This window comes from Aquila chrysaetos, chromosome 26, assembly GCF_900496995.4.
Source record: "Aquila chrysaetos chrysaetos chromosome 26, bAquChr1.4, whole genome shotgun sequence".
In the NCBI taxonomy this organism is placed as follows: Eukaryota; Metazoa; Chordata; class Aves; order Accipitriformes; family Accipitridae; genus Aquila; species Aquila chrysaetos.
In genome coordinates this window covers 16,493,379-16,506,256 of record NC_044029.1, presented here as the reverse complement: position 1 = coordinate 16,506,256, position 12,878 = coordinate 16,493,379, and the positions used below count along the sequence as shown (strand labels likewise).

The window sequence follows — 12,878 nt, the reverse complement described above, 5'->3', positions numbered from 1 at the left end:
TCCGGGAGCTCCTGGCAGTCAGGTCCAGAGATGAGTCCACCGATGACAGTCGTGCAGCTCCGATCAGCTCCGTGCAGCCACCGTCAGCGGTACGGCCAGGAACGGCCCCCGAAGCAGGAGCTGCCCCTGGTTTTTCGGCCCATACGGCGGGAGGTGCCTGAGCAACAAGAGAGGGGAGACTCTAAAACGAGAGTTGGAACCGGATGGTAACGTGATACGGTGCTTTTCACCTCTAGGTCATCAATTAAAATCTAGCCTGTTTAGTAGTGACCAAAAATCATTTCCACATGGGCCAAGAGAAATGCCTGGTGAACACAGGGGTTGCTGTTTCCAAACAGACAAGATAGTCTGGAGATAAACAGTTGCACAATAGTTATTTGCGCGGAAAAGTCTGCAAGGTGTAAAGCTAAGTAGTTTCTGATCGGTTTATATCCCTGAATCATGAGGGCTTAGTTTCTTTGCAAATAACTTACCATTTATTTCTGTCTACTAAGATGTAGGTTTTTTCCCTTACGCTGTAACTAAGAATAAGTGGAACCTCCCATTTGGCTTTCTCAATAGTTTGTCAGTGTGGGGAGTTATAAATAGACAGATACATATGACGTTCGCCAGACAAAAGAGCCAGCTCATGTTTCCTTAGGTGCATATCAAGAAAACCTCAATGCTGGACTGTGTACTGGAATTATTCTGAAAGGCAGAAATTGCTTCTTAATATTTTAGCAGAAAAATGCACAGGGTGCTGAACTTAAACCTGAGCAAAATGCATCAGGAAAGCTTATCAAATACACGATGGATGATAATGAAGTAACGGGGGAACCCAACAGAGCAGCGGTGACTCTGAAGAAGAGCAGTCAGCAACAGCAGATCCTCCTGCTGCCAAACTGTATTGATTTTAGCTGAGTACGCCAATTTAAACTTCGCTTATGGTATTGAACCACAGATACAAGGCCCATTAAATGGGTATTTCATAAGCTGCACTGCCCTAAATATTTTATGGAAATATAACCAATACTGGCTGAAACATTATAAAAATTAATAGCATCTATCAAGAGCACTGAACTAACAGCTACTGTGCTTTGAATTTTGATTATATCCTTGATAAACTCAGTGGAGTATTGTTGTGCTTGAACTAACAGTTCAGCTAGCAGATGAAGAAAAATTATGGTTTTTCCTTTTCCGTTCTAGCCATTAAATTTGTACTTACCAAGATCTGTAATGGTGGGAAATCTACTGCTGTGAGGAAGGCTGGATCAAAGCAACTGGAAAATAATGGGCTATATGAGTGTAAAAGAAAATAGAATTTGTTTTTTGATACATTCCTTTCACGGTTTTTGTCCCCTCAGAACATAAAACCATTGCGAATATATCAACTGAGAGACATTTTGTAGTGAAGGTAGCTTTCTGTAAACAAAACATGTGAAATCCTAACCGTGCTGAAGTCAGTTGTTTGACTTCCATTAGATATATACAGACCTGACTCGATAGATGTACCAGTGCCTGAATTTTCAGGCTACCAGAAGAGTCATTTGAATCAGTGTGTTTTGAATTTGCCTATTAAAATATAAAATACTGTTGCCAGTCAAATAACTATTAAAAGTCACTTCGTGTACTTGGAAAACTCTGATGCTCTCTGCTCTCCTCCACAAGTGGAATAGAAGTACTATTTACTTTGTCATCAGCTAAAGTTATTGGTGCAGCTCCTGAGATGTTGCAGGGTTTTCCAGCAGCAGTCAGGGGAGGTCAGTTTAATAAGCTAATAAATATTTTTTGAATGACCTGACTTTGTATTTGGTATTAAAAACTCAGAGGAGTGCCAAGTAGGATAGAAAATAAAAGAATAAAAGTTCCACGGATTTTGCCAAAATTCTCCACAGATTACTATTAGCCTCATTTATGAGACTGCACAGAGGACTGTGAAATCTCCTTTGAACTCTAAGGGCCAGATGGTTTTGCTGTTAGATCCTAATGACCCACAGCAGTGTGCGTACACAGACACCACGGTTGCCAGTTGACTGCAAACATGCGCCGGAGGCAGGAGAATTCATGACCTGTGCTTCCAAAACACAAGCCAGTCCTGCCTGGGCGGAGGGGGCATCCCCCCCCTTGCTATCGATGCCTTCAAAAAGCATTTCTGCTACCCCCTCGAGAGGAAGATCATTTCCAAAGCAAGCCGTGAGCGTACCTGGGTCGGAGGAGCGAATAGCAGGCGCGCCGTCCCCGGCAGCCTGGGCTGGATCCCTGCGGACGGTCACGCAGCTGGAAGCGGCTTTTGCCCAGAGGCGAGGGCTCTCTCGCAGGCTGCGTGGGCCCCGGTCCCGGTGCTGTATCGACCGCTCTGTGCTGGGAGAGGGAGGGAAGGGCTGGACTCGAACCAATTAAAGCTGTAGGGCAGAGCAGTAGTTACTCCGCTGTCATATGGAACTGCTTGGAAGACGTGATTTATTTTGTATTATATTGGTTTCAACTGGTGTACTGTGAACTTCCTGATTTTTCGAGGATATGTGGACAAAAATAGTAAATATGGTTTTACTCATCTTTTAATTTAGAACTACAAGTGTTTGGGTGACCTGTGAAATTGTTTTAATGATCTCCGCACAACACTGAGCTGTCAGTGCTGTAAATGTCATCCTAACTGGGTATTAGTTTCCATCATGGTCATTTAGTGTCACCAGCAGAGCTACCTCCATGCAAATGTCTTGTCTGTATCAAGCTGTGGGAGTAAAACAAAGAGTCGCTGTTGCCAAGAAGCATCCGTCAAACATCTTCATAATAGTCAGTTTGAGGAGGAAGACGCGAACACAAAATCTAGGAGCACTGTGAGTGCAGCTTGCCCTTGGAGCTTCAGGCACAGCAGTCAGGGGATGATTTGCATTCAGACCAGTGCTTTTATCTCTGATCATTAAAAATGTGTTCCAGCATTGCTCATACTAGTTGACATATACTTACCCTTATCCTTCCTTATTTTTATAATGCTACGAGAAGTCACAGGGTAAGAAGAAGTACGCCAGCGAATGAGAAGTGTGACAAATTGAATTCGATGCAACTTTTGACCCCTGGTACAAGATGAATATGAACTCATCACATGAGGCTGCTCTTTTGTTCTCATATAGAAGGCAAAGAAATTGTTTGGCCAGTGACTGCATAGGCTATAGGGATGCATCTAAGATACTGACAAAGAGTAAAGTAACAGAATTTGAAAATAAAATAAAATGAGGGGTGTGGTGACAGAGGAGGAGTGGAAGAAGTGTCTTGTAGGAGATAAACAGTTGGGCTTTGAACATGCAAAACTTAGAGCAAAGATAAAACCACCAAAAAATTTGTGTACTTTCCTCTTTAGGTGGTTTATTTTTTTTCTGTTCAAAGTTAGGAATCTTATCCTGAAGTTTTAAATTACTATCTTTCGCCTCAGTTCACATACTTAATAGTTTAAACCTGGCAAAAGAAATTCTGCTGTATTTTGGATTTGTTCTTGTATGATAGACGTTTAAATGACATGGTCATAGGATTTTTCCAACACTGTCACTTGTTTTTTCTGTCTCATACAGATATAAGAAAGCTACTTAAGGTTGACCTGTACTTGCATATGATGTAAAAAAAAATCCTGAATTTTGCTTTCAAGTGTGTGGAATTTCAGCTGATACACATTCAATGTACAATAGCTGTTTTTTAAACTTAGGATAAAAAGAAAGTCCTGTGTTGCACGAAGCTCCCCTTACCTATGGTCACCGACAGAAGTGAGAGCCTCTGGCAGAGCAGAAGGTCTGCCATCTCACTCTGCAGGCCCCTGGGGGGATGCATAGTAGTTCAGAGCTCTTGTGTCTTGCCTACAACTCTATTTTGCTCCAAAGCACCTCTTTAAAGGCTCTTGTCCTTGGCTTTTTTATGGTTCCAGGCTTTTCCATAACCGAGACAGATTCTCTTTCTTTCCAGCTAGTTGAACATGCAGTTGCAACACTCTCTTGAATCGGAGGTGTCTCCTTTGAAGCCCTGAAAAGGTCTCTTAACTGAGTGAACACAAAGCTTGGCGAGTTGAGGCGTTTGTATCTATAGCGTGTCAAAAAGTTTCCAAAGGCATCACATCCACAACAGTTAAAGAAATGAAAGGGGGTGCTTGGGAAATTCCTCATTATTCCTGTACGCTGCCGTTCGTCTGCTCTGGGGTGACCTAAGCGAGCGGACACTGCAATCCTCGCAGGGCTGGACCTTGCTGGATTTGTCCAGCCCGCATTCGCCCAGATAGCTCTTGCGCTCAGCCAGGCTGAAGCAGGAGAAGCGATGTCCCTGAAAACGAGCACTTGCAGCGATTGAGCGGCCACAAGCCGGAGCCCTCCGCCTGGGACGAGCGGGCACGGCTCCCCGCGTGTCGGTGGTGCGTGCCCTCAATACCGGCGGAGGGGCTGAGCCCCGCTTCTGAGCTTTCGTAGCTGTGCTTCTTCTGTTTAAGGGAGAAAGCGTAACATGCGCCGAACTCCAGATCCCACATCCAGCGGGAACCTAGCCGGCAGTAAGCAAGCCCTGCCAGGGAGCTCTCGATAGGAAGCACTATGATAGCAAAGGTCCTGAATGACTAAGATTCTTGAAAGCCTTGGTCAGTATCAGAGGCAGTTTCCAACTGGGCAAAGTACAATATTTTCCCTCTGCTTTTTTATGAATGGCTGGATAGGATTGTGCTGGAGTCAGAGTCCTCTGCGAAAGCCATTCATAAAAATAACAACAAAACAAAACAAACACACACAAAAAACTTTCTAGGTCCAGTCCGGAGCCACTGGGTGCCAGAGGCTGGGAAAACACGCTGGCAGTTTGAGCCCCAGCTATCACTGAAAGTATTCAAGGGGCTTTTTGGTGGTCTGAAAAGTATGAAGTGCTGTGTAGAAGGGCAGCTGGTAGAATTACTGTGACACATACTAGGCAGAAAGCCAGAGCTGGCCTTGTTTCAGACATTGTCTTTCCTCTCATTGAAGTGTCAGGACCTAATTCATGGAAAATTTGGTGAGTTGGCAGCTCTTTCAGAAGATTTCATTGAGCTACAGTGTGTGAGAGTCACATGAATGCAGAGTGCACAGCCAAAAATATATGGGGATTTCTGAGCAGGAGAAAACAGTCAGCCTCTAAGAATGTCTGTGGACTTCATGTGGTTTGGGAGTAAACACGTGTACAGGTGTAATCAGCAGGCAAAAAAAGAAATTAAAGCAGAAGAGCACTAGTGGCAGATTACCGAATAGCTCAATGAGTTCTGTAATTACGAGGGATTCCTTTGAAACAAATCATTCCTTTGTCCGAGGGCAGCAAATGTCCATTAATGAGTTCAGGGCTTGCAGTCCACCTGGAGAAGGCATCAGTAAAATGTGTGCCTTGGTAATAGCTTCTCCATTGCAAGGGAATTTAATGGAAAAGAAAAGGGTCCAACCTGAACTTTAAAGACGGACCCAGTCATCACATAGTTTTTTTCTCATATGTATTTGAGAGCAGAACTTGGAGCCTGAGGCACAGATAGAAAAATATAGCAGCAATAGGATTCCGCTGAATTAGAAAAAGACTGAAAATAAACAAAGCATCTCTTGTTAAAATGGGACGCTTGTGGTGGGCAGTCTGAATTGAATCAGTTACATTTAATTTACATTTTCATTGATCCTTCCCACTGAAATATTGCTCTGAAAGGCCAGTTACACTAAACTGTTTATTCAGAAATATTCCAGTTATTTCCTACTACACTGTCATGAAAATGAGGTTTTTGGCCATGCAGAGGGACAGCATGTTGGCTTCTGCCCAAGCGAGGCACTAAAATCACGGCTGGGATTAGGAACAGGCAGGAAGGAAGGGCAGGAAGAAAATCATTGGGTGCGATTCATATACTTTGAAAACAGAAAGTCCTGGGGGGGGGGAGGCAGCAGCTTTGCCCCACTGAAGTAAGAAAAGCCCTTTTGTGCTCTCAGTGTCAGGATTTCATCCTTTATCTGTGGTCTTATTGTTCCGTGCTGCTCCTAGCACCCTCAAGGGTCGTCACATCATCTGGGCGGTGGTGGCGTATTTTAAGCGCGCCTGTATTAGTTCCTTGATCGGTAGTCCTCTTCGTCCCCAGGGTGGGGAGGAAGGGCACTGGCACCTTGGTGGGTCTCCTGACTCTTGTGGGGACTGTGTTTCCCGTCCCCGGGTGGGAGCAGCCGGGAGGCAGACTTGCTGAGGAGCCCATGGCCGTGCCACCAGGTCCTGCGTAGGCAGGCGGACACGGCCTCCAGCTCTCCCTGCCCACGCACCCAACCTGCCCGGTGATGGGCGTCCCCAAAATCACGTCAGCAGGCTCACGAGGGTCAGCACAGCATCACCTTCGTGCAGCTAGAGATCTCAAACCAGAGCTTCCGAGGGCTGGAGCAACTGCCCGTCCCAGCCTCCCGACTTTGGGAGGGATGGCTTTGGTCAAGTGGGAAGCCCTGGCTGGGAGTGGGGTTATGTGTCCCTCACCCCTCTGCCCGAGCTGTGCTCCTGCTCGTGGCCAGGAGGGAGGACTTCCCCACCGCACGGCACTCCGCTCACGGCTGAAAGAGTGCGGTAAGAGAGTGAACAGCATCAGTGGAGACAACAAAACCTAGTTATAAAATTAGGCCACTCTCGTGGCCTGATCAGTAATGCAGCAAAGTAAATCTAGCAGTATGATAGAAGAGCTGAAAGATGTAACATGCTAAATTAGATTTCACCTGCGTTTTAATTATACAAGCTTAACGTACTCCTCTGCATCCACAGTAATCTGAACTACTTCAGAGCAAGGTCGTAGATAGGTATAAGAGAGGCTAGGTGTGAGAGCTGGGTATGTTCATCACTCCATTTCTGAATGTGGGTTTTGCCTGTGTTTTATTTCTATTGCTGAAAACGTTTTTCCCAGCATCTGTGAAATCACAGTTAAGTGACCTCCGTGAATTTTGTTTCTCACCGTACTTTTGTTTTACTTTTCAGCCTCAACAAGTGGTTCAGAAGAAGCCTGCTCAGGTAAGAAAAGCTAATTCAAATTCTTTAGACTACTTTAAATGAAATAATTCTTCAGTATTTAAACTGGTCTCCTTTACTGTAAAGAACGAAGAGAAATACATCAATCGTATGAGCTGGGGGACAGCTGTTGGCTTGCTAGGCACAACCACCAGAACAATTCACATGGTGGCCCTTGGGAAGGAGAGGAGGAAGCAGTGGATGGTGCTTGCTCAGAGATGTCCTCTTTTTGCAGCAGCCGCCTTGTGATGATAAAGCAGGCACACGCACGCACACACGTGGTGCGAGTCCGGCATGTTATGGGTATCTCTGTGCGTCCTGAATGTGGGTAACTGGGGACTGCTTACAGCAAGGAGGGGGCACAGGTATAAAACCCTTCCCCCCACTGGTCTAAAGGAGCCTCTAAATCCACAAAATAAAATGGGCCAAACTTGGTAACTGGACTGGATTCGTCATAAAGACTAACACATTTGAACTTCTTCTGTTGGATGGTATTATTCTTCTTTAACACCTTGGATAAAGTGCAAGCCACAAGGTGTCATGAAACTGGTCAAACACTGCCTTCACGATTGCCTCCATTTTCTTTCGCCAGCCTGCCCTGTGTTAAAAAAACCCCAAAACCTAACTCTGCCGCTTTGTTACATATGCATCAGCAGAGAAGAGCCTGTGGGCATGGGAGCAGGTCCATCCCTGCTCAGCAGAGTCCATGGGCTGTGCTGCTGTACCTCCATGAATATGAATGATTGCTGAGTCAAGAGCATAAAGGGTCTATTGCTTTTCTGGAAAGAGGTCTGCTTTCAGAAAGCAATCATACTTTTGTTTTTCCACCTTATGGTTTTAATACATTATTGTACAGGGTACATTGTTGTGATACCTACTGTAATGTGAATTAGGAGCTGTTACATAAGAAACAGAAAACATCCTAGCTGTGAGTTGAAGGGGTGAAATGATGTAACTCTCCAAAGCATGTGCAGGAATCCAGTTTCTACAAAAGAAATCAATGCAGTCGCAGCAATGATGAATCCGTGGCACTGGAAGTAATATTAATGTTTCCAAATGGCGGAGATAACATACAGGATGAATGTAGTAGTATTTTCAAGTGAGGTCAGTTCTGCAAGGAGAGGTAGTGTCTTTTATTAGGCCAGCTTATGCAAGAAACACAACATCAGTCCCTGAGGACTTACCATCTATAACCTTCTGACTACACCACACAATTCAAAACACACCAAGTTGTTCTAATAAAAGATATTTCCTCTCCCTGGTCTCGCTTATATCCTCCGACTGTTAGGGCTGCCATCAGGCGATTCCTACTACAACACAGTAGTAAATCTGCCGGCGGGCAGAAAGCCAGCCATCCCCTCCGTGGCACCTGAGAGACAGGGAGGCTTAAACCCTGCTGTGCAAAGGAGGCCAAATCCAGGAAGCCGAGAATCCCGGGAGGCTGTTCGTGTCGCGGTTTCCTCCGGTACGTAGCGGAGTCAGCAGGATGAAGGGGTCTGGAGCTGGTGGCTCTGCCCGCAGCCCAGCCCGGCAGAAGCCGGTGCTGCCGATGGCACGCGCGGTGCCGCTAGGTCTCCGATCGCCCCGGGCACTTAGTCCGGCGAGTGTTTTGTTTGAACAGCAATCTAGTGCGAGCCCTAGCGCGAGGGAGGAAGAAACGGCTGGGACTGAGGCTGGGCTGGGCTGTGGGAGGACAAAGAGGGGACCTGGGACTCCGTCTCTTGGTAGCAGAACAAAGTAACGACAGATTTAATTGATGGCGAAATGATGTAGGCGTTTGAACCGAAGCACCAGGGTTCCCTGTACGGGTCTTCCCCTCCCTCCTTTCCCGAAGCAGTGATCCTGGTGGGGATGCCGTAGGGTGTTTCAGCCATCCGGATGCAGCCGCCGCTGCACGGTGCCTCGGCGGCATCTCCGTGGTCAGAGACAGAGAGAGAGAGAGAGAGAGAAGGAGGCCCTTTGACATTCGCATTAGTAATGGAAATGTTTGTATGGAAAACGAGGAGGCACAGAAGAACGCATGAAAGGAGAGAGAGGGCTTTTTAGAAATCCCCAGTCATCACAACACAACTAGCGAAATTACGCTCTTCAAATTATTTGTGTGCCATGTCTTCGCTCAGAGAACGTTTCTTTTTTTTAATCCTTGGCCTGAGGATGTTCAGTGAAATCATTGACTTGTCTTTAACCCTTCCTGGTTTTAATAGGCCTCGCTCCCACGCTTATGCTAGCACAACACTGCGGTTTTGCTGCGTGTGGGTGCATGGCAGAGAACAAAAATGATAGCTGTGAGCAAGCGCTCGTGACAGTGTCTTCCTGAGGCTGAAAGGAGGAGGAGGTAAAACAGTGTAATTCCTGGGACAATCAGGAACTTCATGCTGCTGGGTTTCACTTAAGTCCAGTTGCCATTCTCCGTTTTCTTTTTACACTACTGAATTTCCCTTTAAAGGAGGGAGGTTCAGACTCAGAATTAACAACAAGAACATGAGCTCATGCAGGCTTCCTAATCTGAGCTGTCTAAGGAAATAGTGATAAATAATATAAACATGGGGACTACATGGAAGTTCATGGAGGATAATGTAAATCTTACACTACATTCAGAGGAATCTCTTCCTTTTCCATCTGTTTCCTTCAAAATATCCTCCCAGATGGCTTTACCATGTGGCAGTCTGGATTAAGTTAGAAATGTATTCTTTCTTCATCAGTGGGGACTGTAAGAGGTTACAGTTGAGAACTGCTGTGTGATGGTGAGCGTGTTACCCCAGCCTGCCTTGGTAAAAGTGGCAGAAATTCTTGGTCAGGCTTCATCCCTGAGTGCTTTCCCGTGCTTTGAATTTTTGGTGCATTCTCAAAGATTTCTGTGAGCATTAGTTTACATCACCATTGCTGTTGTTATTGCTGCTAGCGCCTATGCCTCTTGGGTTTGTGCTATTTTTAAAAATATAGAAGCAGCAAGACCGGATAAAATTCTCATTTTATGAATAACAGCTCTGTTCCCGTTACTGTTTCCCAGATTTTAAGCATCGTGCAGGGCTCCGCCATGCTCTAAATCTCTTTATGGATATCTGCTGTCCAGTTTAGGGCCATACAGATGCCTATATAAACTTCTGCAATATCTTCAAACATCCCCAGAGCTCTGAAGATTTACCGTCACACAGAGGGTAAATACAGCCGTAAAATACACTGGAAATCTACACACCCATATCATAATACAAACCTTTAAATGCTGTGGTCTGTACACGTCTTTGTGATGATCACTGACGCATACTCTCACACTTCTTTGGGGAAATGAGGAAAAGATAGCCAGCCTAGCTGCGTGATGTGGGTAAGTTTAGCACTTTCACGTAAATACGTGCCTAAACCTCAAAAACAAGATGCTCCTTTGAAATCTGCTCTGTCGCCAAAGAATGGACAGCCAGATCTTACAATCATGATGTAGTAATATTCTTACCGAGGTGTGCAAATAAGCAGTCCAAATAGAAATAGAAATGTCTCCATTTCCTCATTTTTAAGCTATTTGTAGCAGCTGTAGTCTCAGCCATATGGGGGAGTTACACTCTTAAGTAATACAAAGGAAATAGATATTTTTAGGAAAACATCATGAAAGCCATCAAAGTTTTCTGGAAACAGGACATGTTTTACTTTTATCATTTCTGGAGAGAAGAAATACTGTGAGTGTAGAACAGCCCTTTGAAAATCTTCTTATAATCTCATTGGGAGGTCTATTAAACTCTCAAATGCTTGCACATCCTTTGTATCTGAGTCTGAAAGGCAGCATATCAGTCAGAAAGACAGCGTATCAGTCAGAAAAGTATACATAAAGTGTACGTAGAAAAGCGTACACAAAAAAGCGTACAGAAAAAGTACACCAAAAGTACACTTAAAGTGCATTTAAAGTGTACTTTTCTACCTAATGCTAAACAGATTAGGTGCTTTTAAAAGAGCGTCCAAAAAAATCAAATCCCAACAAGAATAAAAGCTAAAAAGAAAAGTGTTATTTTGTATACGAAAGAAAATGCAGATTCACTGTATTTTTTTCCTGTTACTCCTTTCTTAGTCTTGGTATCAGTAAAGTTATGCATGGTAATTAGTCATAATATAGATACACCTCACAACCTCAGGTCATCTGTGTTCCCCAGCTGCCTCCATCACATATGCCTGCTCAGCATAGGACACAGTAAATGCTAAAAGCTTCAGACAGGCTCTGCAGCCCAGGAGCTACATCTGTGATTCACACATTCATATGCAGCCCAAAAGCAGCAGACTTTGTGAGCAGAGCAGAGCCTGGGACCCGTGGTGGTTGTGTGGCAGGTCCGACGCGCAGGGACAGCCTGGCCAGCCGGCCCACGGTGACGGTGCTGCGTCACCTCTCTGCGCCGGGCAATAAATCTGCGCTTCCACAAGCTTCAGGCGTTCTGCGTACGTGCTAGCCGCCACATGTGGACTTATTTTTTTCCCTTCTGGGAAGTCTCAGGCAGAAATGTGGTAGAAATACTCCAGAGATCCACTTTAGCAGGTTGAAAAGAAGCTTCCAGTGTCACAGACAGGATGGCAAAGCCTTTGCACCCAAGCAGGTGCACATACACACCCAAGAGAGCGTGTGCTACTGTCCAAGCCCACCCTGTGTCCTGCCGAGCCAGGAACATCGCAGCCTTACTCAACTGAGCCTTGGCTGTAGAAACATTGGAGAACCTCTGCCCTGGAGGTTGACCTGGCGCCCCGCGGTTTCCTTGCTCTTCCCACCGCATCCAGCAAGCTGTGTTGTGTGTCCTGTACTTTTTCTGTATTTACTGATACGGAGCGTCAGAAAGTTGTCAGATCCCAGAGGGGCAAGACTCTATTTTCCAATGGTACCTGGAATTTTATATTTATACTTCAGCGTAGGGTAGTTGCATGTGTGTTATATACGCCACTCCAGAACATCCTCTGAAAGGCTGAGTTACCATTCTTTTATTGTTTTTTTTTAAAGCAAATACTGAATGTTTTCCCAAAGGCAGAGGTAGGGGCCATCTTATATGCGCTGGAGGCTCTTGGTACCATGTGAACATGCCGAGCGAGTGTATATCCCAGCTCCGTCAGCCCAGACTCACCGCACCACCCCGTCTGGAGGGGGGTCCCAGTGGAGCTGCCCAAAGCTTGCCCAGTGGGGCTGAGCCCCAGCCCTGTTGCGGGGCCCTCCGGCTCAGTGCCCTGCCTCCCACCACCGCCAGGCAGGGGGGACGATGCTCGTTGGAGCTGGTCAGAGGTTTTGGATAAATAGCTTCATGATGAAATAACCTGGGTTTATTGACCCTTTTCCCCATAGATGTCCTTGGAATTTTTGTTTTTCAAAAGCTTCACAGTATTATGATCACTTGGGGACTGAACTTTTTATATCGAAATAGGGTTTGGGTTTGGTTTTTCAACACTTTTGCTTTGCAAAATCCTTCCAGATTTTGCTTTTGAGTGTTCTGGAAACATTTTTCTGATCTGAAAACATCATTTTAACAAATGGATAAAAATGTCATGTGAAGTCTTATGAAAAATGGCTCCAATTTGAAAGTTATGTTTCATCATTACCAGTTCTGCTGTTTATATTTCAGGCAACCTGTGAGGATTGCTTCGTGTAAAATGAAAAAAAAACAAAATTAGAATATCAAACTTGTGGATTGCAGCCAGAATTATTAAGAAATTAGGTGGATGCCTGAACTGCAGGAATGGACCTACCATTGCTCTGGGAGAGGTTTGAATTTGATTTTAAGGAAATCAGGAAAGTATCTTGCTTTTTTCATGGATGCGGTAGATGGAGTCTCATGGAGGGTGCTGGGCTGTACGTCCTTACTTTCTTCTTCTAAGGCAAAATGTTGGCTACTGCATGATGCGGTTTCCAAAGGAAGACATATTCAGTCTTTTATAATTGTTTT

At 45.2% G+C, this 12,878-nt stretch overlaps 1 protein-coding gene across 2 annotated transcripts in view; it reads left to right on the top strand.

The window, feature by feature from the left end:
* The window catches only part of HMGA2 (high mobility group AT-hook 2), a 121,255-nt gene that overhangs the window by 89,805 nt on the left and 18,572 nt on the right, over positions 1–12,878 (top strand). Inside the window, exons 4-5 of one of the 2 annotated variants that reach the window (XM_030003181.2) lie at positions 6,949–6,981; positions 12,558–12,659. In XM_030003181.2, coding sequence (XP_029859041.1) covers positions 6,949–6,981; positions 12,558–12,584 — 60 coding nt within the window. In that variant the 3' untranslated portion in view covers positions 12,585–12,659. Of the gene's footprint in view, positions 1–6,948; positions 6,982–12,557; positions 12,660–12,878 lie in introns of those variants that run through there. The other variant, XM_030003180.2, reaches the window with a different exon arrangement.